The sequence below is a fragment of the Dermacentor albipictus genome, chromosome 1 (assembly GCF_038994185.2).
Source record: "Dermacentor albipictus isolate Rhodes 1998 colony chromosome 1, USDA_Dalb.pri_finalv2, whole genome shotgun sequence".
NCBI lineage: Eukaryota > Metazoa > Arthropoda > Arachnida > Ixodida > Ixodidae > Dermacentor > Dermacentor albipictus.
In genome coordinates, this window is record NC_091821.1 from 521,133,903 (window position 1) to 521,158,018 (window position 24,116).

The 24,116-nt window shown below is 47.1% G+C and overlaps 1 protein-coding gene and 1 pseudogene across 4 annotated transcripts in view; both read right to left on the minus strand.

The window, feature by feature from the left end:
• The window catches only part of LOC139054908 (U2 small nuclear ribonucleoprotein auxiliary factor 35 kDa subunit-related protein 2-like), a 303,026-nt gene that overhangs the window by 192,519 nt on the left and 86,391 nt on the right, over positions 1-24,116 (minus strand). For all 4 annotated transcript variants that reach the window (XM_070532645.1, XM_070532644.1, XM_070532646.1 and 1 more), the window contains exon 5: positions 19,506-19,541. In XM_070532645.1, the coding sequence (XP_070388746.1) occupies positions 19,506-19,541 (36 nt within the window). The remainder of the gene's footprint in view (positions 1-19,505; positions 19,542-24,116) is intronic.
• LOC139059154 (uncharacterized) lies at positions 3,153-7,082 on the minus strand (annotated as a pseudogene).

Genomic DNA, 24,116 nt, shown 5'->3' on the forward strand with positions numbered 1-24,116 from the left:
AGAAACGTAAGGTGCCGTCCTTTTTCTTCACCAAGACAACAGGGGATGCCCACGGGCTTTTCAACGGCTGGATGATGTCGTCGCGCAGCATTTCGTCGACTTGTTGTCTTATAGCTTCACGTTCTCGCGGCGAAACTCGGTAAGGGCTCTGGCGGAGTGGTCGAGCGCTTTCCTCGGTTATTATGCGATGCTTGGCGACTGGTGTTTGTCGAATCCTCGAAGACGTCGAAAAGCAGCCTTTGTATCGTCGGAGCAGACTTCTGAGCTGCTGTCGCTTAATCACGGGGAGACTTGCATTAATGTCGTAGTCTGGTTCGGGAACCATGGTCGTCGGGGTAGATGCGGCGGAATCCGAGAGGACAAACGCATTACTGGTTTCCACAATTTCCTCGATGTGCGCGATCGTCGTGCCCTTGTTGATGTGCTTGAACTCCGGGCTGAAGTTTGTCAGCAACACTTCAGTTTTCCCTCCATGCAGTCGAGCGATCCCTCTTGCGATGCAAATTTCACGGTCTAGCAGGAGACGTAGTCGCCTTCGATGACACCTTCTACGTCAGCGGGTATTTCGGTGCCGACCGAAATAACAATGCTGGAGCGGGGCGGGATGCTCACTTGGTCTTCGAGCACACTCAAGGCGTGGTGACTACGAGGGCTCTCCGGCGGTATCACTTTATCTTCCGACAGCGTTATTGACTTCGACTTCAGGTCGATGACTGCGCCGTGTTGGTTCAGGAAGTCCATACCGAGAATGACGTCTCGAGAACACTGTTGGAGGATAACGAAGGTGGCAGGGTAAGTCCGGTCATGAATGGTTATCCTTGCCGTGCAGATTCCGGTCGGCGTAATCAGGTGTCCTCCAGCGGTGCGAATTTGAGGGCCTTCCCATGCAGTCTTAATCTTCTTCAACTGGGCGGCGATGTGTCCACTCATGACGGAGTAATCAGCCCCTGTGTCCACTAAGGCGGTAACCGCGTGGCCGTCGAGAAGCACATCGAGGTCGGTAGTTCTTTGTCTGGCGTTGCAGTTAGGTCGTGGCGTCGGATCACGGCTGCATCGTGTTGAACTGAAGTTGGAACATCGCGTCGTCAAGTCGTCGTTCGTCGGTGTAGTCTTGCCTTCCTGACTTCGTCGGGACGGCGGCGTGTCGTTATGTCGTCGAGATCGTTTCGTCGTCGTCTTCGTCGGCGGCGGAGGATCTTCGTCAGTTCGTCGAACAGCAACCGCACCTCCATCGGTTCCTGCTTTTAGTTTTCCGGATATGGGCTCGCTGACCGGTCCCGGGCTGGGCCAGTGTATGGTCGGCGCTGCGGCGACAGGTAGCGGCCTGGTGATGGCGAACGGGCAGCCGTCGAGGGCTCCACTGAGTAGCGGCGAGGTAATCGGCGATGTCACGTGGGCGCTCGCCAAGCTGTGGACGCGGCGCGTTGACGGCGAAACCTCGCAGTCCCATCTCCCGGTACGGACATCGTCGGTAGACGTGACCCGCTTCTCCGCAGTGGTAGCAGAGCGGGCGGTGGTCAGGAGCACGCCAGATGTCTGTCTTCCTCGCGTAGGTGCGCTGGGCGACGGGTGGTCGTGCTGGCGGCGGCGGCGGCGGACGACGAAACTGTGGCGTGACAGGGCCCTGGCGCGGTCGCGGAGGGGGTCCTTGACGGCGTGCGACGGCGGCGTAGGTCATCGCTTGCAGCTCAAGCTGCGGCGATTCAGGGGCTACTCCAAGTTGTTGTTGGAGTTCCTCACGCACGGCGTTGGCAATCGAAGCCACTTGAGGCTGTGATGATGGGAACAGCTTTTGTAGCTCCTCCCGCACGACAGCTCGGATAGTCTCGAGTAGGTCGGCGGCGGCCAGTGACTGAACTCCGGCGTAGTTTGTCGAGGTCGTGCGGCGGTCGAATTGCCGGTTTCGCATCTCGAGTGTCTTCTCGATGCTGGTGGCCTCGTGAAGAAACTCGTCGACGGTCTTCGGTGGGTTTCGTACCATTCCGGCAAAAAGTTCCTCCACACCACGCATCAGCAGGCGGACTTTCTTCTCCTCGGGCATTTCAGGGTCGGCGTGGCGGAAGAGACGGCTCATTTCTTCCGTGTAGATCACGGTCGTCTCATTAGGTAGCTGCACCCGGGTTTCCAATAGCGCTTGGGCTCGTTTTCTGCGTTCGACGCTTGCGAATGTCTGCAGGAAGCCGCTTCGGAAAAGTTCCCAGGTCGTTAGGGTGGCTTCTTGGTTCTCGAACCACGTCCTGGCCGCGTCTTCCAATGCGAAGAAGACATATCGCAGTTTGTCGTCGCTGTTCCAGTTGTTAAACGTAGCGACTCTCTCGTACGTCTCAAGCCAGCCTTCCGGGTCCTCGAAAGTTGAACCACGGAACGTTGGAGGCTCCCTGGGCTGCTGTAGCACGATGGGCGATGCCGGGGCTGCCATTGGGGTGGACTTGATGGCAATCTTTCTGGTCATCTCAGGCAAAAGTCCGTGCTCCGGGGGCAGTTGTTGAAGACGGCGGCTTGCTCGATGGTCCGGGACTGCGTTGGTGTTGTCTTTGCGTTCCGGGCTTGGATCATGGCTTGTCGGGGGCGTCCGGTACATGGACCAAAAGCACCTCCACCAGATGTCACGTGGTGGTGACGTTAAGAACACAGTAGCAATACTGTGATAGACAAAACTAACTTTTATTGGGCGAACCGCCCACAAAACAGGCTACACTTATAGCACAACGACAGCGGCGAACACGGTCGGCGATCGTCGAAAATCTGATCAGCGGTTCAAGTGCGTCGGCTTTTATACACAATCGTCGAATGTTCCAGACTAATCGTTGGGACCCGCGTGCCTTCCATAAAGTTCTACATCATTCGCGTCAGGCGAATAAATCAGATAACACAAGGTTCGGCAACAACAGACTGCGGATAGAAGCATCGATAACTTTCCAGAAACTTCGGATACATGCAAGCGCGTTCCGCGCTGTGCGATAAGATTTGTTAGGCGGCGAAACCTGGTCGCCCGATAAATACAAATACACGTGTCAATATATACGAAACAGAGAGGGGGAAAGGGGAAAGGGAGAACAAGGGAAGGATATCAAACGATAAACGCACGTGCCGTCAGCGCTTGTAAGGCAGTCTGATTGCGGCTGACGTCACTTTACAACATCTCTTCTCCCTTAATACTGAAGTCGCTGCACTGGTTTTCTTTGATGTGTAGAGCGCCGCAAGGCTTGGGGTGATCTGACGGGTTCAGCGTTGCTCCCTGCGAGTTCCGGCTGAAGTTCATGCTCAGGTTCTGTTATGCCCCCTTCTTCGGCTGGCGTTCTCGGCGACAATGGGTAGTCGCGAGGAGTACCTGTTCTTGATTCTCGATTTGCCGCTTCTTGGTCTTCACCAAGCGGTGGCGTCGCATCCTCCCGGTTCCGCACCTGGTCAACATGTCGTCTTACTGATCCAGCTGGTGTTCAAATGCTCACCATCCGAGAGCCTGTTGTTGACTCTACAATTCCTGGAATCCATTTCTCACCCGTTCCGAAGTTGCAGGCGTACACGGTAGCTTCAGGCAATGGCAGTGGCCACTCGTCTGCTTCGTTGGCTGGCCCTGCGTGCACAGGAGGGAAACATGTATCTAAACGGGATCGAATTTTGTATCCGAAGAGCAGCTCTGACGGTGATTTTCCAGAGCGGTTAGGTGTCCTTCTGTAATTGAAAAGCAGCCTGTTTACGTTATCTTCCAACCGCCCCTCACCAATCTTCTTGAGGCCGTCCTTAATTGTCCTGACAGCCCTTTCTGCTAGTCCGTTCGATTGAGGGAGATATACAGCTGTGCGCAGATGCGTTATGTTGTTCCTCTTGACAAAAGTAGCGAACTCGTCACCGGTAAACTGCGTTCCATTATCGGATACGATGGTTCGTGGCACGCCAAATCTGCAGAAGATACCGCGCAGGCAGTTGATCGTGCATGAAGCATTTGCTTGTCGGAGTGGCACAGCTTCAATCCACTTGCTGTATGCGTCCACGACTACGAGTATCATGTTCCCTGCTATAGGTCCCGCAAAATCGATATGCACCCTTGCCCATTTTTCAAAAGTAGCAGGCCAGTTTTTTGGCGTTGCTGTAGCTGGCATGGGCAGGTTTTGAACCCAACTCTGACATGACGCTGTGACTGCCTCAATTTCGCGATCTAACCCTGGCCACCAGAATGACGATCTAGCCACCAACTTCATAGCGGACGATCCTTGGTGCGTCTCATGCAAAAGGTATAATATGCGACGTCGCGCCTCTATCGGAACGACTACTCGCCGGCCCCAGTATAACAACCCGTGGGCCAAAGAAAGCTCCAATTTCTTGTCAAAAAAAGGTGCGACACTCGTGCTTAAGCCTTTTGCGCAGGGCGGCCAACCGTTCTTAGTGAATCGCATAACTTGACTGAGAGCAGGGTCACCAGCAGTCAACTGCCTTAGCTCCTCAACTGACACAGTTCCCTCATCGAACACAGTCAAGGCCAACAGATAGTCTGGTGGGTCCGCTTCTGGTGGCTTCGGCTCAGACGTCCGTTGTGGCAGTCTACTAAGGGCGTCAGCGTTGAGCAGTTGTTTACCAGGAGAGTATTGAAGCTGATAGCGGAATCCGCCCAAGTACAGCGCCCAGCGCTGTATTCTGGCGGCTGCCAATGCTGGAGTTGGTCGATCCGCCTTCAGCAGGCCCACGAGCGGCTGGTGGTCGGTGACCAATACGAATTCTCGGCCTACGAGATAATCACGGAATTTGGACACTCCAAACACAAGAGCAAGGGCTTCCCTCTCAAGCTGGGAATAATTTTTCTCAGCCCTTGTTAGCGTTCTAGAACGGAACCCGACAGGTTTGTTTATCTTTCCGAATGTATGGAAAAGCATGGCCCCTATTCCGTGCTGTGAAGCGTCACATTCTAGCTTGAGGGGTCTCTCGGGATCATAGTGAGCCAGCACAGCCGCTTCCCGAAGGCATTTTTTTTGCTTCACGAAAAGCTGCTTCTTGTGCATGTCCCCAGAACCAACGCGTGCTGTTTTCCAATAACTTGTACAGCGGTGCAAGTACGGAAGACATGTTGGGCACGAACTTCGAATAAAATGTAATCATGCCCAGAAACGACCTCAACTGCTGAACATTTTCTGAGTTGGGGGCTCGCGCGATTGCTTCAACATGCTTCTCTATTGGATGCAGACCTTTACGATCAATTTTATGACCCAGATACGTCACTGCCTCTTGGCGAAAGCTGCATTTCTCAAGTCTCAGCTTCACTCCATGTTCACGAAAACGCTGCAGTACTTGTCGTAACGTTTCGGTGCTACCAAGTTTTTCTGATACCAAAACGTCGTCAAGGTAAGCCTGAACACCTGTCAGGCCCTGCAGAACTGTTTCTATTTTCCGCTGGAAGATGGCAGGCGTGGAAGCTATGCCGAACGGCAGTCGGTTGTAGCAAAACAACCCACGGTGTGTATTGATTACGCACATCTTCCTTGAGTCCTCATCGAGGGGAACTTGGTTATACGCGTCTTTTAAATCCAGCGTGCTGAAGCAGTCCCCACCGTTCAGGCATGCGAAAATGTCATCAATAGCTGGCAACGGGTACTGCACCAGTTCACAGACGGGATTCAAGGTCACCTTAAAATCAACGCAGATTCTAACCGCGCCGTTCTTCTTCATTACGGGCACAATGGGAGTAGCCCACTCGGCGTGCGTTACAGGTGACAGTACTCCAAGCGTTACGAGCCTATCAATCTCTTCCGAAACTTTGTCGCGTAAAGCAAATGGAAGCGAACGGGCCTTACAAAATTTCGGCATGGCGCCTTCCTTGAGCTTCAGATGGACAGGGTGTCCGTCAATTAGACCCAGCTCGGGGCTGAAGACGTCGTTGAACTCTGACAGGACGGCATTAATGGCGGGGGTACGGCTGCTTCCTGGACCAGAGCTTTGTTGCACTGATACGTTCAACACCGAGGATCCTGCGTCATTGAACTTGGAAATCAACTCTCGTCCACAGAGGCTCGGACCTGAACAGTTCAGGACCATCAAGGAACTCTTGACCTCCTTGTCGTCGTAGGACACTGACATACTCAGTTTCCCTAATACTGGAAGTTCTCCAAGATAACAGGGCAGTTTAATGAATGCGGTTTCTAATTGCGGCCAATGTTCACGGTTTTTCTGAAAAATCTCTTTGGACACAACACAGACCGGTGAACCGGTGTCCACAATCATAGGTACGTCAATGCCACACCATGTGAAAGTACGAAGAAGAGGTGATGGTAGCCGACCATTGGAGGGTGCGGTTAGTGTCCAAATGTGCGCACCGTCTGCATTTTCGTGACATCCGCTGTTACTGCAAACGCCTCTCCTTGCCTGCATTGTGAGCGAGCTTTTGGCCGTCCTTTCCGCACGTCGCTTTGGCACATCTTCACCAGATGGCCGTATACACCACAGCGGTAACACCTCGCTTTCGCCCAGCCACAGGCGTTTCTGTTGTGTTTCTGACTTCCGCAACGCCCACATACTGACACTAGTTCATCAGCTTGTCGTGCACTGACCTTGAGCACGGGTTCAATGTCAGATGACATCTTCTTTGCATCTTTTTCCGCTGCTTGAGCTGATATGGCAATTGTTTCAGCCTCCCTCAACGTCAAATCTGTTTTCGCTAATAGCTGCTTCTGAACAGCGCTTGACCTCACTCCACACACGATCCTGTCGCGAAGCATCCAGTCTAGCATGCCACCGAAATTACAGCCATCCGCAATCCGGCGAACTTCAACGATGAACTGTTGAATGGGCTCACCTTCCAACTGACAGCGATTGAAGAACCGATAGCTCTCCGTTATTTCATGACGCTTGGGGTCGAAGTAGTCATCCAAAACTTTGACTGCTTCCTCGTACGTAAGCGAGTTTGGCTTCCTCGGTGCAACCTGTCCTGAGAGCACTTGCACGGTGCGCGTACTCAATGCTGCTACCAGCAGCGCTCTCTTCTTTCCCGAGTCACTGACGCCAGTTGCCTCAAAATAAGCTTCTGCCTTCGTGATGTAAGCCTTCCAGTTGTCGGACTGGTCATCGTATTCCGGTAGTTGATGATGAGCCATGGTCGGTATTTCCGCGGCCGGTGTTTCCTGCTTAACTGCCTGGCTTAATTCATTTTTCACCTCGAGGGTTCTGTCTGGCCTCGTCGCCACTGTTACATAGTTACGACACACGTGCCATGCCTTACTATATACGACAGCACGCCGTTCGAAGGTTGGAACAGGAATCTTTATTGCTTCCGTCTCGGAGCATATATATACGAAACAGAGAGGGGGAAAGGGGAAAGGGAGAACAAGGGAAGGATATCAAACGATAAACGCACGTGCCGTCAGCGCTTGCAAGGCAGTCTGATTGCGGCTGACGTCACTTTACAACAGTGACAATCGCAACACCACCCGATGATGCGACAGCATCATCGCGATCTTTGCGAAACGTAACATACGTTCGGAGAAAGTTTGTGTGTTTGGATTTTAGGTGTGTTTCCTGTAAACACAACACTTTTGGATTATGTTTGCGGATGAGTTCTTGCAAATCATAAAGGTTTCTAAGGAGACCTCTGATGTTCCATTGAATAATTTGTGTATCCATATTTAAAGTAAATTAGTGCTGTGTGTACGGAAACAGAAGTGATGCCTTTGATTACAGAGCTCTTTCGAGGCCCTGTAATGGAGGTTTTGCCCTTTCTGGAGCGTTCGAGGGAGCCTCGCCGCTCCTTAGGCGCTTGGTGCACCTTCAGGAAAGGTGTAGTGTCCATTGCCTCTAGTGAGGCTCCGGACACGTGCTCTTGCGAGCGAGAGGTTACCAGAGAGAGTCCCGCCTTGGAGGGCAAGACCCCTGCGCCCACCAGCCCGGAGGTCGATGGGGCTTTCTGAGGGATTTGGTTGCGCCGGCTGCTGCCAGCGCTGGTAGGGGCCGGGGAGGTTGGGGAAGCCTCGGCTGCGCCCACCTTCGGGCTCTATGGTTCCTTCTGCTGGGTTGGCGGAGCAGCATCAGCTGCAACCACCTCGGGGGCAGATGGCGTAACTGCCGACTCACTGCCTGTGGGTCGAACAGCCGCCGGAAGCCTTTGTGTAGCTGCCCCCTGACGCGTCACATCGGCAAACGAGTTCTTGGGCAGGTGGGATACCTGCTTACGTGCCTCCTTGAAACTTATATTTTGCTTTACTTTATTTGTCACAATTTCCGTTTCTTTTTTCCACGATGGGCAGGACCACGAGTACGCAGCGTGCTCCCCATCACAGTTCACACAGTGGACAGAGTTTTTACATGTTTCAGATAGATATTCGTAGGCACTGCATTTCACACAGGTCTGGCGGCTTCTGCAGTTCTGTGAGCTGTGGCCGAATCGCTGGCACTTAAAGCATCGTAGGGGATTTGGAATGTACGGTCTCACTCTGATTTTCACATACCCTGTCTCGATAGTGTTGGGTAGGTTGCTTGAGTCAAATGTAAGTATTAGGTGCATGGTATTGATTTTTTTTCCGTCACGTCGTATTTTAATTCTCTTAACATTGATCACGTTCTGATCATTCCAACCCTCTAGAAGTTCAGCTTCAGACAATTCTAGCAGATCAGCATCTGATACAACGCCACGGGTAGTATTCATGGTACGGTGTGGGGTCACTGTGACTAGAACACCCCCAAAAGATACAAGTTTGGACAGTTTTTCATATTGTTTCTGATCGCAGAGCTCTAGGAGAAGATCACCGCTAGCCATTTTCGATGCTTTGTATCCGGGACCGAAAACTACCGTCAGAGATTTCGAGACAACGAAAGGTGAGATCATTCTTACCGTCTTCTCAGGCTTATCAGAGTGGATGACATGAAAGCGGGGAAAGTTCTGTGTACGATTGCCAAAAAACTTAAAGACATCTTCGGTGCACCCTCATTTCTGAGGGCGATCAGAAAGTTTGGGGAAAGCAGTTTCCATGAAAATATATAAAAATTCAGCAACAGCGCCGACCACCTACCACGGAGCCCAACGAGGGGACGCAGCAGAGCTTGCATACAAGTCTGCACGACGGCAGTCATACGCCGCCACTATAACCAAATATGGTGTACCCAAGGTTGGATAGCCACACAGGGTTAACCCTTGCCCCCAAGAAGAAGGAAGTAAATAGAAGAAAGAAGGAGACAGGAAAGGTGGAAAGTAAGAGAAAAACGAAGGTCGTAGGAAGAGAGAGACCAGAAGAGGCAACTACCGATTTCCTCCAGGTGGGTCAGTCTAGAGGTGCCGTCTATGTGAAGCCGAGGCCGAAGAGGTGTGCTGCCTCCACCGGGGGGCCTCAAAAGTCCAAACACCCAGCATCGGCTCAACCCCCAGGATCCCCTTTTCCCCAGACACGGCTAAGCCGCGCACAGCTACATGCGGGAGGGTCTGACCCTCGTGGGCTCGGGTACGTGGTGTCGCAACACACCAAACGCCTGCTGATAGACGCCCCTGCGGGGTACGTGACCAAATATTCGTCGACACTGGAGCTCGCGTATATGTGATGAGTGCTAGCCTAAGTAGACATTTGCAAAAGATGGTTATTGGGATTTATATCGACATAAAAAGGCGTTTGATACCATCTGTCACTCGGCACTACTGAAAAAACTGAAGTGCTATGGTATTATCGATGGCGCTCATGACTTCTTTTCCAGTTATCTCAGATCGCGAAAGCAGAAAGTACTAATTGATGGTTTTTTATCCGAATCTAGGAATGTCACATGTGATGTACTGCAAGGATCCATATTGGGTCCCATTCTATTCAATCTATACGTTAATGATTTCCCGCGAATTCTACAATCATCTAAAACATTAATGTATGCGGACGATACTGTAATTTTATTGACAGGTAGTTCACTTGAAACCTTACAATATACTGTATCCAATTAACTACTAGCTGTTTCGATGTGGTTTCGTGAAAATCAACTATTACTAAATGCCGACATAACAAAATGCGTTATTTTCCATTCACGAATGAAAACTCTGAACTACGTTTCAATTAGCATATCATTAAACAATCGAACCACTGAATGTGTTCCGACTATTAAGTATCTAGGCATTATATTTGACAGTCCCCTTAATTGGAGAGACCAAATCAATACTGTAATGACCGATGTGGACGCAGCAGCAGCTTTTGCAAGATTCCTTTATTGCAGGAAAAACAAGGGTTTATGTAGACACGGTGCATCGCTTATCGGATCACGTGCGATAGGTTTAACATGGAAGACATGCACACAAGATAGCCAACTCAGTCACGTTGCTCTGTTATCACAAATACCGTTTGTAAAAAGTTGTCATTCAACTGTTACACTCTCATACAAGCACGTCAATACTTTGATTTGACATTGCTACGAATATTATATTTTAGCCTATTTCACTGACACCTTAGCAATTGTTGCGAGTCGTAGGGCCAAATGTACATAACATACCTTACTCCGTTATTCCGATTAGAAAAATGAGCTGTTCCTGCAATTACTTTCTCCTCGGTGCATCATCCCTCTAATCCTCTATTTCAGAGGCTGCATATACTGCCATTTACTGACGTACGAGACTACAAGATTTCCTGCTTAGTAAATAAAATAATAAACACAAACATACCTCTGCCGCATGCCATTTTCACGTTTCCGTCGATGCAACAGTAATCTTAATCTCCCTTTATGTTCGAATGTGTACGGCAAAAGATTAATTCAATTCTCTGGTGTTAAGCTGTGGAACAATTTGCCTCTTGAAATGAAACTCGCAAGAAATTTTGACATTACATGCAAATGCCACTTCTTATCTTGTCAAGCACATTGTTGAGTTTTGTTTTTGTTTTGTTCGTTTTAAGCGCAGTTCTGCGATTTGATACTTTTAGTTCAGTTCAGTTCAGTTTCAGTTTATTTGTCATTCAAAAAACAATGAGTAAACAATAGTATGCAGACGAGGGTCCCAAAGTCAATGACTGCAACGGGACCCTCGGTTCTAAAAAGAAAAAAAAGGTGTGTACAAAACCTGGGTTAAAGCAGCAAATATAAAAAAGTACAAGGAAAACAAATGAATGCGCGTATTGCAATACATTGGTAAGAGAAAACAAACAAAAAAAGTACTATATCAAAAAGCATAATTATACAGAGAACATGTTATAGGACATGAAACTATATACAAAAAGAAATAAAGCATCTTAACTCATGTTTGAATACATTCAAAGATGACGTTAGCTTAAGTGAATGGGGTAGGTCATTCCATATTTTTATTGCTGAAAACGCCATTTTCCCATAGTTTGTGTTACATTTAGGTAATAAAAAGTTGTAATTGTGCGCAAACCTAGTGTTGTTGGTATTAGGGAGTAAATTGTAGTCCACAAATTCGTTAGGAAGCTGTTTGTTAAGTAAGTTAAAAAAGAAAACACTTAGATGATACTTAAACAAGCCAGATACAGGTAGTATAAAGTTTGCCTGGAGTAGCGGGAGAGCATTTGAGTAAAAGGAACTGTTGGTGATTATGCGAATAGCCTGGTTTTGTATGTGTTGAATAGACGAGAGGTGGCAGTTATACGTATTTCTCCAGGAAGCAATACCATAGGCGATATGACTGTGAATGAATGCAGAGTATAGAGATAATAATGCGTGTTCTGAAAAGAATGCACGTGATTTTATGACAGCTCTTATGCCGAAAGCTGTTTTCTGTTTAACAAACGCAATTAATTAATGACAGGGTTTTACGTGCCAAAGCCACTTTCTGATTATGAGGCACGTCGTAGTGGAGGACTCCGGAAATTTCGACCACCTGGGGTTCTTTACCGTGAACCTAAATCTAAGTACACGGGTGTTTTCGCATTTCGCCCCCATCGAAATGCGGCTGCCGTGGCCGGGATTCAATCCCGCGACCTTGTGCTCAGCAGCCTAATACCATAGCCACTGAGCAACCACGGTGGGTGTTTAACAAACGCAATATGATTAGTAAATTTCAAGTGAGAATCTAATTTTATGCCAAGGAACAAAACACAGTTCACTGCAGGAATAAGGTGACTGTCGAGAGTTACTCGGGGGGAAAACGGCACGATCTTCTGCTTTGTTTTAAATATCATGAACTGAGTTTTGAGAGCGCTTAAAATTAAATGATTTAACTGACACCATTCAACAACTTTTGCTTGTTCATTGTTCAGTTTAAGGATAAGGTTGCTAAAGAGTTATCAGACATGGAAATAGTGGTATCATCAGCATATAAAATGGCATTAGAAAGGTCAAGAACATCGGGTAAGTCGTTAATGTGAAAAACAACAAGGGTCCCAGTATTGAGCCCGGCGGCACTCCTTGATTAACAACTTTCGAATCGGAATAAGCGCCCCCTACACAGACTGTTTGCTCACAGTCATTTGTTTTGTTTGTATAAGCTATTTTGTTTGTATAAGACCACTAATTATTGTAATAAGCTTTTGTATTGGGCCCATCACTAGCCACTTTAGGCTATGGGACCACATATCTTTGTACGCACTTTTCATATTGTGTAATAAAACTCCCTTTTGATTTGATTTGAAAGACGGTCCTCACCCCAGAAGCTGCCCGAGTGCTTCGTGTGGCCGACGATGGCGTGCTGGTTGTTCTTGGAATGTGTACTGCGCGTTTAAGTATAGCCGGCTGCCCTACTTCTGTTCTCTTTGCTGTGATCGACAACTGCCACCACGACGTTCTCCTTGGATTGGACTTTTTATCCATTCATTCTGCTCTCATCGACTGCCGACCGGCTTTCTTCAGTAAGAAGTGCCTCAACTCACTGATGCTCCGAGCATCGCCCCACCGCACTTGTGCTCGCTTCATAATGTGCGTCTGGCACCCGAGGCAGTTACTTACGTCACTTTGACCGCCCAGCCACAGGTTCCTGACTGTAAATATGTGCTCCGCCCCACCATCGACATGCTTTTCAACCGGAACGTTGCTGTTCCGCATATGCTGCTCACGGTTACTAATAATGACATCATTCTACCACTTTTGAATTTCAGCTTGTGCCCTCAAGTGATTCCAGCCCGCATGTTCTTGGCCAGCGTTTCGATTGGTTCCGAATTTGACATTGAGTCTGAATGCCGAGAATGGTTTATTAGTGCCAATTGCAGCTCACAGCACTGATTCCTTAATGGATGACTTCGCAAAAATGATTGCACCTGACCCCACCTCTGCACAGGCCACGGACATGCGTCTCCTGCTTGAATTGTACAGTGACATCTTTGATTTCAGCGGCAGGTCTTCAGGCCAAACATCTGTTGTTCGGCACCGTATAAACACTGGAGACATAAATACTTTTCGTCCGCGTCCCTATTGTGTATCGCATGTTGAACGTCGAGCCATCCGATCAGAAGTGGACGAAATGCTCCGCAAAGGGGTCATCGAGTGATCAGCCAGTCCTGGGGCTTTGCCTGTCATCCTTGTGAAAAAGAGAGATTGTACTTGGCGTTTTTCATCGATTATCGCCACTTAAACAAGATCAAACGAAAAGACGTCTACCCACTACCACGCATCGATGACACCTTGGATTGCTTGCACGGAGCTAAATACTTCTCGTCCATCGATCTTCAATCTGACTAGTGGCATATGTCATTTGACGAAATGGGCCTCGAGAAGATGGGCTTCATCAAGTCGGATGGCTTATATCAGTTCAAAGTCATGGCCTTTTGTTTATGCAAATGCTCCTGCAGCATTTGAACATACGATGGACTCTCTTCTGCGAGGCTACAAATGGACCACATGTCACTGTTACCTTGACGACATTACTGTTTTTTCTCCCCCGTTTGGCAGCCACCTTACCCCACTCGCTGCCATTCTTGTGGTCTTCCAAAAAGCCGGCCTCCAACTGAACTCCACTAAGTGTCGATTCGGATGCTGTCAGATTACCATGTTTGGAACACCTCGTTGACGCATCCGGTGTCCAACTAGATCCGGAAAAAGTTTGTGCCGTACGCAGTTTCCCTGTGCCACATTCTGCTTCTGACGTGCGCTGCTTCGTCGGCCTGTGTTCTTACTTTCACCGTTTCATCAAAAACTTCGCCGACATTGCTCGGCCTTTGATAAGTCTTCTAAACACGCCATTCTCATGGTGCCCGGAGCAAGCTCACGCATTTGCCGCTCTCATCGGATTTCTGACCACCGCTCCCACACTTGCCCACTTTGATCAATCTGCACCGTCCGAAGTCCACACTAACGCAAGCAGCCATGGCATCGGCGCTGTTCTCGCCCAGCAACAGAATGGTACCGAGTGCGTGATAGCTTATGCCAGCCGCCTGCTGTCACCTGCCGGAAGAAATTACTCCATCACCAAGCAGGAGTGCTTGGCTTTAGTTTGGGTTGTTGCGAAGTTCCGGCCATATTTGTACAGCCGCACATTTTCGGTCGTTACAGACCACCACACACTCTGCTGGCTGTCTTCTCTCCGGGACCTGACGGGACGGCTTGGTCAGTGGGCTTTGCAGCTCCAGGAATTTTTGTTTATTGTCAATTACAAGACTGGATGTTTCCACAAGGATGCTGACTGCCTCTCTCCTCACGCTGTGGGTCCCCCTTATCCTGCTGCGCATCATCCGGTTACCTGCATGATGGCTTTTACTGACATGACCGACATGGGCGCTGACCAACAATGCGACGTATCCTTACAGTCCATGATCGCCGGAGTGCAATCTGGCAGCACTGACGCCATGTGCCGCATGTTCGTGCTGCACGACGGCATCCTCTATCGCCGCAATATCAACCCTGGCGGCCCTGAGTTGCTCCTTAATTGTCCTTCCTCGTCATCTGTGATCCGTCGCTCTCAAACAACTTTACGATGCACTGACGACAGGACACCTTGGAGTTTTGCATACACACGACCGCGTATGACGTCGTTTCTTCTGGCCAGGTGTCTACGGCTCTGTGTGTCGTTATGTCACAACTTGCGAATTGTGTCAGCGCTGTAAGAAACCTTCCCTGCCACCTGTCGAACGACTCCATCCAATTGAACACTGAGCACATGCTGGTGGGCGAGTTGGTTATACATGATTACAACGAAGGCGCCAAATAAAACAACGAACGAAGGAAGGAGACACGAGACAACCACTTAGGCGCACTAGCAACTGAGCGTTTTATTTCTTGACACAGGAATAAATAGCTGCTGTCAAGGATCAAAACAACAAGAAACAGGGCTGTCATCTGCATCGCACAACAAAACCACGATACAGAACAACTTCTAAGTGCCGCTCCCAAGATACGCCAGTTCCTTTGTCAATAGAAAAATTGAGGCTTCACTGATACAATTATCACCACGCTTCTTGATCTCAAGCGCTTCCAATATCTCCCTTGTCAGCTGATCATCAGCTCTGTTCAAAACATAGGTTCTATTAAAATCTGTAATCCACTTGGGAGCCTTACAATGTGCACTAATGTGACCGGACAGCTGGTTTTCCATCTTATATCGATGCTCATGCAATCTGTCATGTGGTTGTCTCCTGTCTCCTTCTTTCGTCGATTGTTTTATTTGGCGCATTTGTTGTAATCATCCAATTGAAGTTCCCTCTGAACCGTTCTTTCGCATAGGCCTTGACCTGCTTGGCCCTTTTCCGACGACGACTAGAGGGAATAAGTGGATCGTCATCACTACTGATTATGCGACACGCTACGCAATAACAAAGGCATTGCTGACTAGTTGCGCAACAAACATCGCTGATTCTCTCTTCCAGCACATCATTCTCCACCACGGCGCACCTCGAGTTACTTAGAAACCGCGGCCACTCATTCTTGTCTCAAGTTGTCGACGACCTCCTCCGCTCTTGTGCCGCTGAGCACAAGCTGTCCTCCGCCTACCACCCACAAACGAACGGTCTTACGGAATGCCTCAACTGAACAATTACAGAGATGCTGTCGATGTATGTCCTTAACGATCACCGCGACTGGGACACCACGTTGGCCTACGTGACGTTCACGTACAACTTGTCCCAACATGACACTGTAGCATATTGTCACGTGGTTGTGACGTCAAAGAACACAGTAGCAATACTGTGAAACACAAAACTAACCTTTATTGGGTGAACCTGTGCCCACAAAAGAGGCTACAGTTATAGCACAACGATAGCGGCGAACACGGTCGGCGATCGTCGAAAATCTGATCAGCGGGTCAAGCGCGTCGGCTTTTATACAGCAGTCATCGAATGTTCTAGATTAATCATTGGGACCCGCGTGCCTTCCATAAAGTTCTACATCATTCGCGTCAGGCGAATAAATCAGATAACACAAGGTTCGGCAACAACAGACTGCGGATAGAAGCATCGATAACTTTCCATAAACTTCGGATACATGCAGGCGCGTCCCGCGCTGTGCGATAACATTTGTTAGGCGGCAAAACGTGTCACCCCATAAAGACAAGTACACGTGTCAATATTCACCCTTTTATCTTTAGTATGGTAACGACCCCACATTGCCATTTGACACCATCCTCCCTTCTGTGCCACGTGTTGCAACTGAGTATGCTCATGAAGTCATCGATCGTGCTCACATGGCACGTCAAGTCGCCCATTCTCGTTTATTAGCATCACCACATATACAAAAAGAGGGTCATGATCAGTGCCATCGCTATGTTAAGTTCGCGCCTGGTGCTTGGGTGCTCCTTTGGTCACCATGTCGTTAGGTTGGCCTCTCCTAGAAGCTTCTTTCTCGCTACACAGGGCCTCATGAAGTCCTACGACAAGTTAACATCGTAAAGTAAAAGATTTTGCTACTACAGTTTGATGCATCAAGTCCGACGCCTGTTGACGTCATGCATGTTTCATGGCTGAAGCCATACTTCACTTGCGATTCTTCGCCCACCATGTGCCGAGACGGCGCTTCACCACCCAGGGGAGTCCAGTTACGGAAGGATGAAAGAGAGGAAGAAGAAGATTGCGGGACGCTGGCTGCTGCGTGTTGTTGGGGGTCAGCTATCTTAACTACTCTGACTCATTCTGTATATATATTATAAATACAATCTTCTATACACCCAACATCCCCGTAACAATATCTTCCAGGCATTTCCGAAAGTTAATAAGGGTGTAAACTTGCGGAAGTTTTGTCCCACAAGATGGACGCTAAGGGCCACTTCTCTGAAGTTGATTGTTGAGAACTACGGCCGCCTGATCTCGTTTTTTCATGGCCTAGCATCAGAACAGAACAACACCAGAGCCAAAGCCAGTGGATTTTTGAAAGTGCTGTCAAAATTAAACACATACTTCATACTTAAGCTCCTGACACTCATGTTTTCATGATTATAATCAGTAATTACAGCGTTGCAGAAAGCAGCACTGAGATTTGATCAACCAGAAAAAATGGTCGAGGCCATCAGGGAGAGTCTTAGTGAACTTAGGAAGGAAGGATTTTGCTGATTTTGGAACGAGACACATGCAGAGGCATGTGAATTGGAACCAAATGTTAAAAGGAAAGAAGCTCCTGCGCCCAGGCAAAGAAAGGCTCCACGACAGTATGACTACAGATCTGTACCTCAAGTATTTCCTTCGGCCGACAGTATGTACCGCCAGTGGTTCTAAAAAGTATCGGACACAGTAGATTCCTCGTTGGATGACACGTATCCACCAGAAATTTGGCAGCACATGACACAGATTGAGCAGTTTTTGACTGAATATAATGACAGCACGTACCTGTTAAAGTTCTACAGGCAAGATCTTGAGCCTGAATGGCTCAAGGTTCACCGTAGTATGCTCATTGGCATAGCAAGACAGCGCAATACACTCTTGCAAACGTTTTAGGGCATTGTGGAGATGTTTTTGGTCGATAAATGTGAGCAGCTGCAAGATCTTTTGCCCGAGGTGGCTAAGCTTGTGAAAATTGCTTTGACTATCCCAGTCACGTCATGCACATTTGAGAGACCATTTTCATAACTCCGTTGCGTCAAAAGGTACCCGAGGTCAAATGGGACAAATGCGATTAAATCCCATAGCAGTTCTTCATGGGCACAAAGAACTCGCCCGCAAAATAAATCGCAGTGACATCGCGGACGAGCATATTCAGTGATCAACTGTGCGTAGAAACACATTCTCGATTATGTGGTAGTCTTTGTATAAAAGGACAATGAACTTCATCACAGTATAATGCACCAGCTTCATTCAAGCTGTTACAGCCCCTGACCTTAATTTATCCCCTCCCATAAAATCTGCATTTTGCCACTTCATTATTATAACCTCTGCACTTTATGTACTGTTCTTGTCTGTGTGTTTTGTATTGAGTTTGGTAGCTTATTCACATTTTTGAAAGGCAAAGAGTTTATCCCCTGTCTATAGATTTTATACTGTTAGCTTATTGTGCAAATGTTTGTACTGCCAAGTGTTTCTTAGACACAATGAGTTTAAAATCTCGTTTTTGTTCTTTAATTGTTAGCTTATTCTGGAAATGTTTATGTTGTCCAGTAGTTCTTACAAACAAAGGGTTTGTAATGAGTTTGCTATATTAGACATTTTAGCTTGTTGAGGAAATCTTCGTGTTGCCCAGTGTTTTCTATCAATGTCTACCAAGAGTTTACGTGTTTTTCAATTTCTTTTTTTCATTCACTTATTTAATATCTTAAGAACCATGCAATCATTCTTTTTGGCATATTCGCTTTACTTTATAAACATATAAAACTGAGGTTTACAAAAAAAAAATTAAATTATGGGGTTTTACGTGCCAAAACCACTTTCTGATTATGAGGCACGCCATAGTGGGGGACTCCGGAAATTTCGACCACCCGGGGTTCTTTAACGTGCACCTAAATCTAAGTACACGGGTGTTTTCGCATTTCGCCCCCATCGAAATGCGGCCGCCGGGGCCGGCATTCGATCCCGCGACCTTGTGCTCAGCAGCCTAACACCATAGCCACTGAGCAAAAAAAAACTGAGGTTTACATGTAGTGCCTCTCCGCCTGTGTTTATCTCTTGCCAAGGAGCATGCGCGGGGAGGTTGTCCTATGACAGCCTCCATGAAAATTTTTTTTGTATATCCAAGTGGCTCACTCACTAAACATCACAAAAGGCTCACAAAAGTAGCGTTTCTGATAAGAAAACTGAAAAAAAAAAAATGCGCCGCCAGAACCAATTGCCGGAAGTGATGCATGACTCAGCATGACCTCCGAGATTGGGCGGCACATGCAGCTGCTGGCACTTACAGTGGCTAACCACAAGGTGTACACGCAATTGAAAGGCTACTAATATAAAAATTAGACATTTACCAGCCCAGCAGCTTTAGTAGTATAGAACACTACTGCCAATTCAGCCGAAGACCCTTTAAAATTTCTTCGGTGCTAGACGAAATAAGAGCCGTACCGCGCATAGACTCAGTGCCGCTAGATGTGCAGCTGGAAGCATGTGCAAGGAGCCCAGCTGAACATGCTTCGCCATTGGCAATTCGATCTGCAACTACATTGCTTCAATTCTAATTGCATCAATGTCAACATTCATCATGAAATGGGCTATGCTGGACAGTTTTAAGCAAAATTGTGTTCCCTCAGAAGAATTTCAGCGACTGCTATGAAAACTCACCACGGGTAGCTGTGCCAGCACTTTCTCCAGGCTCTCCTGAAACCAGAGAACATGTTTAAATTCTTGCGGAAGAAGTGTTCAGCTGTTATGCCAGACACAGGTATCCTTAAAATGCTGACTATCACTCTAGCTCAATGTTTACGTACAACTGCAATTAAACATTCAGACACAATGACTGCCAGATTTCTTTTTTTTATTATTATTAAACTCCAGCCTGAAATAAAGTGGGACCAATAGCGAATCGAACACCTCCTACCCCGGCAGCAATAAACCAAAAGAAAACAGCATTTTTCAATGTGGCCTTTTGTCATTTTTTGCCATAACCCTCTTTCATGCATCCTGATGTCAATTTTTCTCTAATTGCATCTTTTGCATAACGTACGATGCCCACCTTGCAATTTTCACCTAGCTTCCCTGTAAGCTTTTTTTACACTGTTTATTAATATGGCATACTTTGGCCATATACTTTGGCATACTTTGGCATATATATGGCCTGATTATATTATGGCAATAACTTGTATGGCAAGAGTAGCAATAAAATGAAAATGACATGAAACGAAATGATATTTCACACCTGCTTAGCTTGAATCACAGTTTTCATTATATGATAGAGTGCTCATCCATTTTATTCCGTGCAGCCTGTAAAATAAAGCTCGACGATATTGCTAGTCTGTAATCATCTATTTGTCCACGCTTCTCGGTTAGTTGTGCGAGTAAAACGTGGCTATATCATCATTATCAACATCATCATCAGCCTTGTTACGCCCACTGCAGGGCAAAGGCCTCTCCCACACTTCTTCAACAACCATGGTGATGTACTAATTCTGGTCATGTCATCCCTGCAAACTTCTTAATCTCATCTGCCCACCTAACTTTCTGCCACCCCCTGCTACGCTTCCCTTCCCTTGGAATCCAGTCCGTAACACCTTAATGACCATCGGTTATCTTCCCTCCTCATTACATGTCCTGCTTATGCCCATTTCTTTTTGTTGATTTCAACTAAGATGTCATTAACTCGCATTTGTTCCCTCACCCAATCTGCTCTTTTCTTATCCCTCAACGTTACACCCATCATTCTTCTTTCCATAGCTTGTTGCGTCGTCCTCAATTTAAGTAGAACCCTTTTTGTAAGCCTCCAGGTTTCTGCCCCGTAGGTGAGTACTGGTAAGACACAGCTATTATACACTTTTCTCTTGAGGGATAATGGCAACCTGCTGTTCATGATCTGAGAATGCCTGCCAAACGCACCCCAGCCCATTCTTATTCTTCTGATTATTTCCGTCTCATAATCCCGATCTGCCGTCACTACCTGCCCTAAGTAGATGTATTTTCTTACCACTTCCAGTGCCTAGCTACCTATTGTAAGTTGCTATTCTCTTCCGAGACTGTTAAACATTACTTTAGTTTTCTGCAGATTCATTTTTAGACCCACTCTTCTACTTTGCCTCTCCAGGTCAGTGAGCATGCATTGCAATTGGTCCCCTGAGAGTTACTAAGCAAGGCGATATCATCAGCGAATCGCAAGTTACTAAGGTACTCTCCATTAACTTTTATCCCCAATTCTTCTCAATCCAGGTCTCTGAATACCTCCTGTAAACACGCTGTGAATAGCATTGGAGAGATCGTATCTCCCTGCCTGACGCCTTTCTTTATTGGGATTTTGTTGCTTTCTTTATGGAGGACTACGGTGGCTGTGGAGCCGCTATAGATATCTTTCAGTATTTTTACATATGGCTTGTCTACACCCTGATTCTGTAATGCCTCCAGGACAGGGGAGGTTTCGACAAAATCAAACGCTTTCTCGTAATCAATGAAAGCGATATATAAGGGTTGGTTATATTCCGCGCATTTCTCTATCACCTGATTGATAGTGTGAATATGGTCTATTGTTGAGTAGCCTTTACGGAATCCTGCCTGGTCCTTTGCTTCACAGAAGTCTAGGGTGTTCCTGAATCTATTTGCAGTTACCTTAGTAAATACTACTTTGTAGGCAACGGACAGTAAGCCGATCGATCTATAATTTTTCAAGTCTTTGGCGTCCCCTTTCTTATGGATTACGATGATGTTAGCGTTCTTCCAAGATTCTGGTAAGCTCAAGGTCATGAGGCATTGCATATACAGGTTGGCCAGTTTTTCTAGAACAATCTGCCCACCATCCTTCAATAAATCTGCTGTTACTTGATCCTTCCCATCTGCCTTCCCCCTTTGCATATCTCCCAAGGCTTTCTTTACTTGTTCCGGCATTACTTGTGGGATGTCAAATTCCTCTAGACTATACTCTCTTCCATTATCGTTGTCGGTGCCACTGGTACTGTACAAATCTCTATAGAACTCCTCAGCCACTTGAGCTATCTCATCCATATTAGTAATGATATTGCCGGTTTTGTCTCTTAATGCATACATGTGATTCTTGCCTATTCCTAGTTTCTTCATCACTGATTTTAAGCTACCGCCGTTCCTGCGAGCGTGTTGAGTTCGATCCATATTATACTTCCTTATGTCAGCGGTCTTACGCTTGTTCATTAACTTGGAAAGTTCTGCCAGTTCTATTCTAGCTGTAGGGTTAGAGGCTTTCATACGTTGGCATTTCTTGATCAGATCTTTCGTCTCCTGCGACAGCTTACTGGCATCCTGTCTAACGGGGTTACCACCGACTTCTATTGCAGTATCCTTAATGATGCCCATAAGATTGCCGTTCATATCTTCAACATTTAGGTCCTCTTCCTGAATTAAAGCCGAATACCCGTTCTGTAGCTTGATCTGCAATTCCTCTATTTTCCCTCTTACCATCCACGCTTCTTGGTTAGTTGCGTGAGTAAAGCGTGGCTATATGCACGTGACAAAAATCTGTATAGCTTCCATTCATATCACTCAGAGTAATGTCAGCCGAAAGTGGACGTGGAGGAGCCGGAATGGCGAGACTAAAAATGAAATAGACTTTATACTCTGCGCCAACCCTGGCATCATACAAAATGTGGACATGCTCGGCAAGGTGCACTGCAGTTACCATAGGATGGTAAGAATTCGAATTTGCCTAGACTTGAGGAGGAAACGGAAGAAACTGGCACATAAGAAGCCGATCAATGAGTTAGAGGTAAGAGGGAAAATACAGGAATTGCAGATCAAGCTACAGAACAGGTATTCGGCTTTAATTCAGGAAGAGGACCTAAATGTTGAAGATATGAACGACAATCTTATGTGCATCATTAAGGATTCTGCAATAGAAGTCGGTGGTAACTCTGTTAGACAGGATGCCAGTAAGCTGTCGCAGGAGACGAAAGATCTGATCAAGAAACGCCAACGTATGAAAGCCTCTAACCCTACAGCTAGAATAGAACTGGCAGAACTTTCCAAGTTAATGAACAAGCGTAAGACCGCTGACATAAGGAAGTATAATATGGATCGAACTCAACACGCTCGCAGGAACGGAGGAAGCTTAAAATCAGTGAAGAAGGAACTAGGAATAGGCAAGAATCACATGTATGCATTAAGAGACAAAACCGGCAATATCATTACTAATATGGATGAGATAGCTCAAGTGGCTGAGGAGTTCTATAGAGATTTGTACAGTACCAGTGGCACCGACAACGATAATGGAAGAGAGAATAGTCTAGAGGAATTTGATATCCCACAAGTAACGCCGGAACAAGTAAAGAAAGCCTTGGGAGATATGCAAAGGGGGAAGGCAGCTGGGGAGGATCAGGTAACAGCAGAATTGTTGAAGGATGGTGGGCAGATTATTCTAGAGAAACTGGTCACCCTGTATACGCAATGCCTCATGACATCGAGCGTACCGGAATCTTGGAAGAACGCTAATATAATCCTGATCCATAAGAAAGGGGACGTCAAAGACTTTAAAAATTATAGACCGATCAGCTTACTGTCATTTGCCTACAAGCTATTTATTAAGGTAATCGCAAATAGAATCAGGAACACCTTAGACTTCTGTCAAGCAAAGGACCAGGCAGGATTCCGTAAACGCTACTCAACAACAGACCATATTCACACTATCAATCAGGTGATAGAGAAATGCGCGGAATATAACCAACCCTTATATATCGCTTTCATTGATTACGAGAAAGCGTTTGAATCTGTCGAAACCTCCCCTATCCTGGAGGCATTACAGAATCAGGGTGTAGACGAGCCGTATGTAAAAATACTGAAAGATATCTATAGCGGCTCCACAGCCACCGTAGTCCTCCATAAAGAAAGCAACAAAATCCCAGTAAAGAAAGGCGTCAGGCAGGGAGATACGATCTCTCCAATGCTATTCACAGCGTGTTTACAGGAGGTATTCAGAGACCTGGATTGGGAAGAATTGGGGATAAAAGTTAATGGTGAGTACCTTAGTAACTTGCAATTCGCTGATGATATTGCCTTGCTTAGTAACTCAGGGGACCTATTGCAATGCATGCTCACTGACCTGGAGAGGCAAAGTAGAAGAGTGGGTCTAAAAATGAATCTGCAGAAAACTAAAGTAATATTTAATAGTTTCGGAAGAGAACAGCAGTTTGCGATAGGTTGCGAAGTACTGGAAGTGGTAAGGGAAGGTACATCTACTTAAGACAGGTAGCGACCGCAGATCTGGATCATGAAAGTGAAATAACCAGA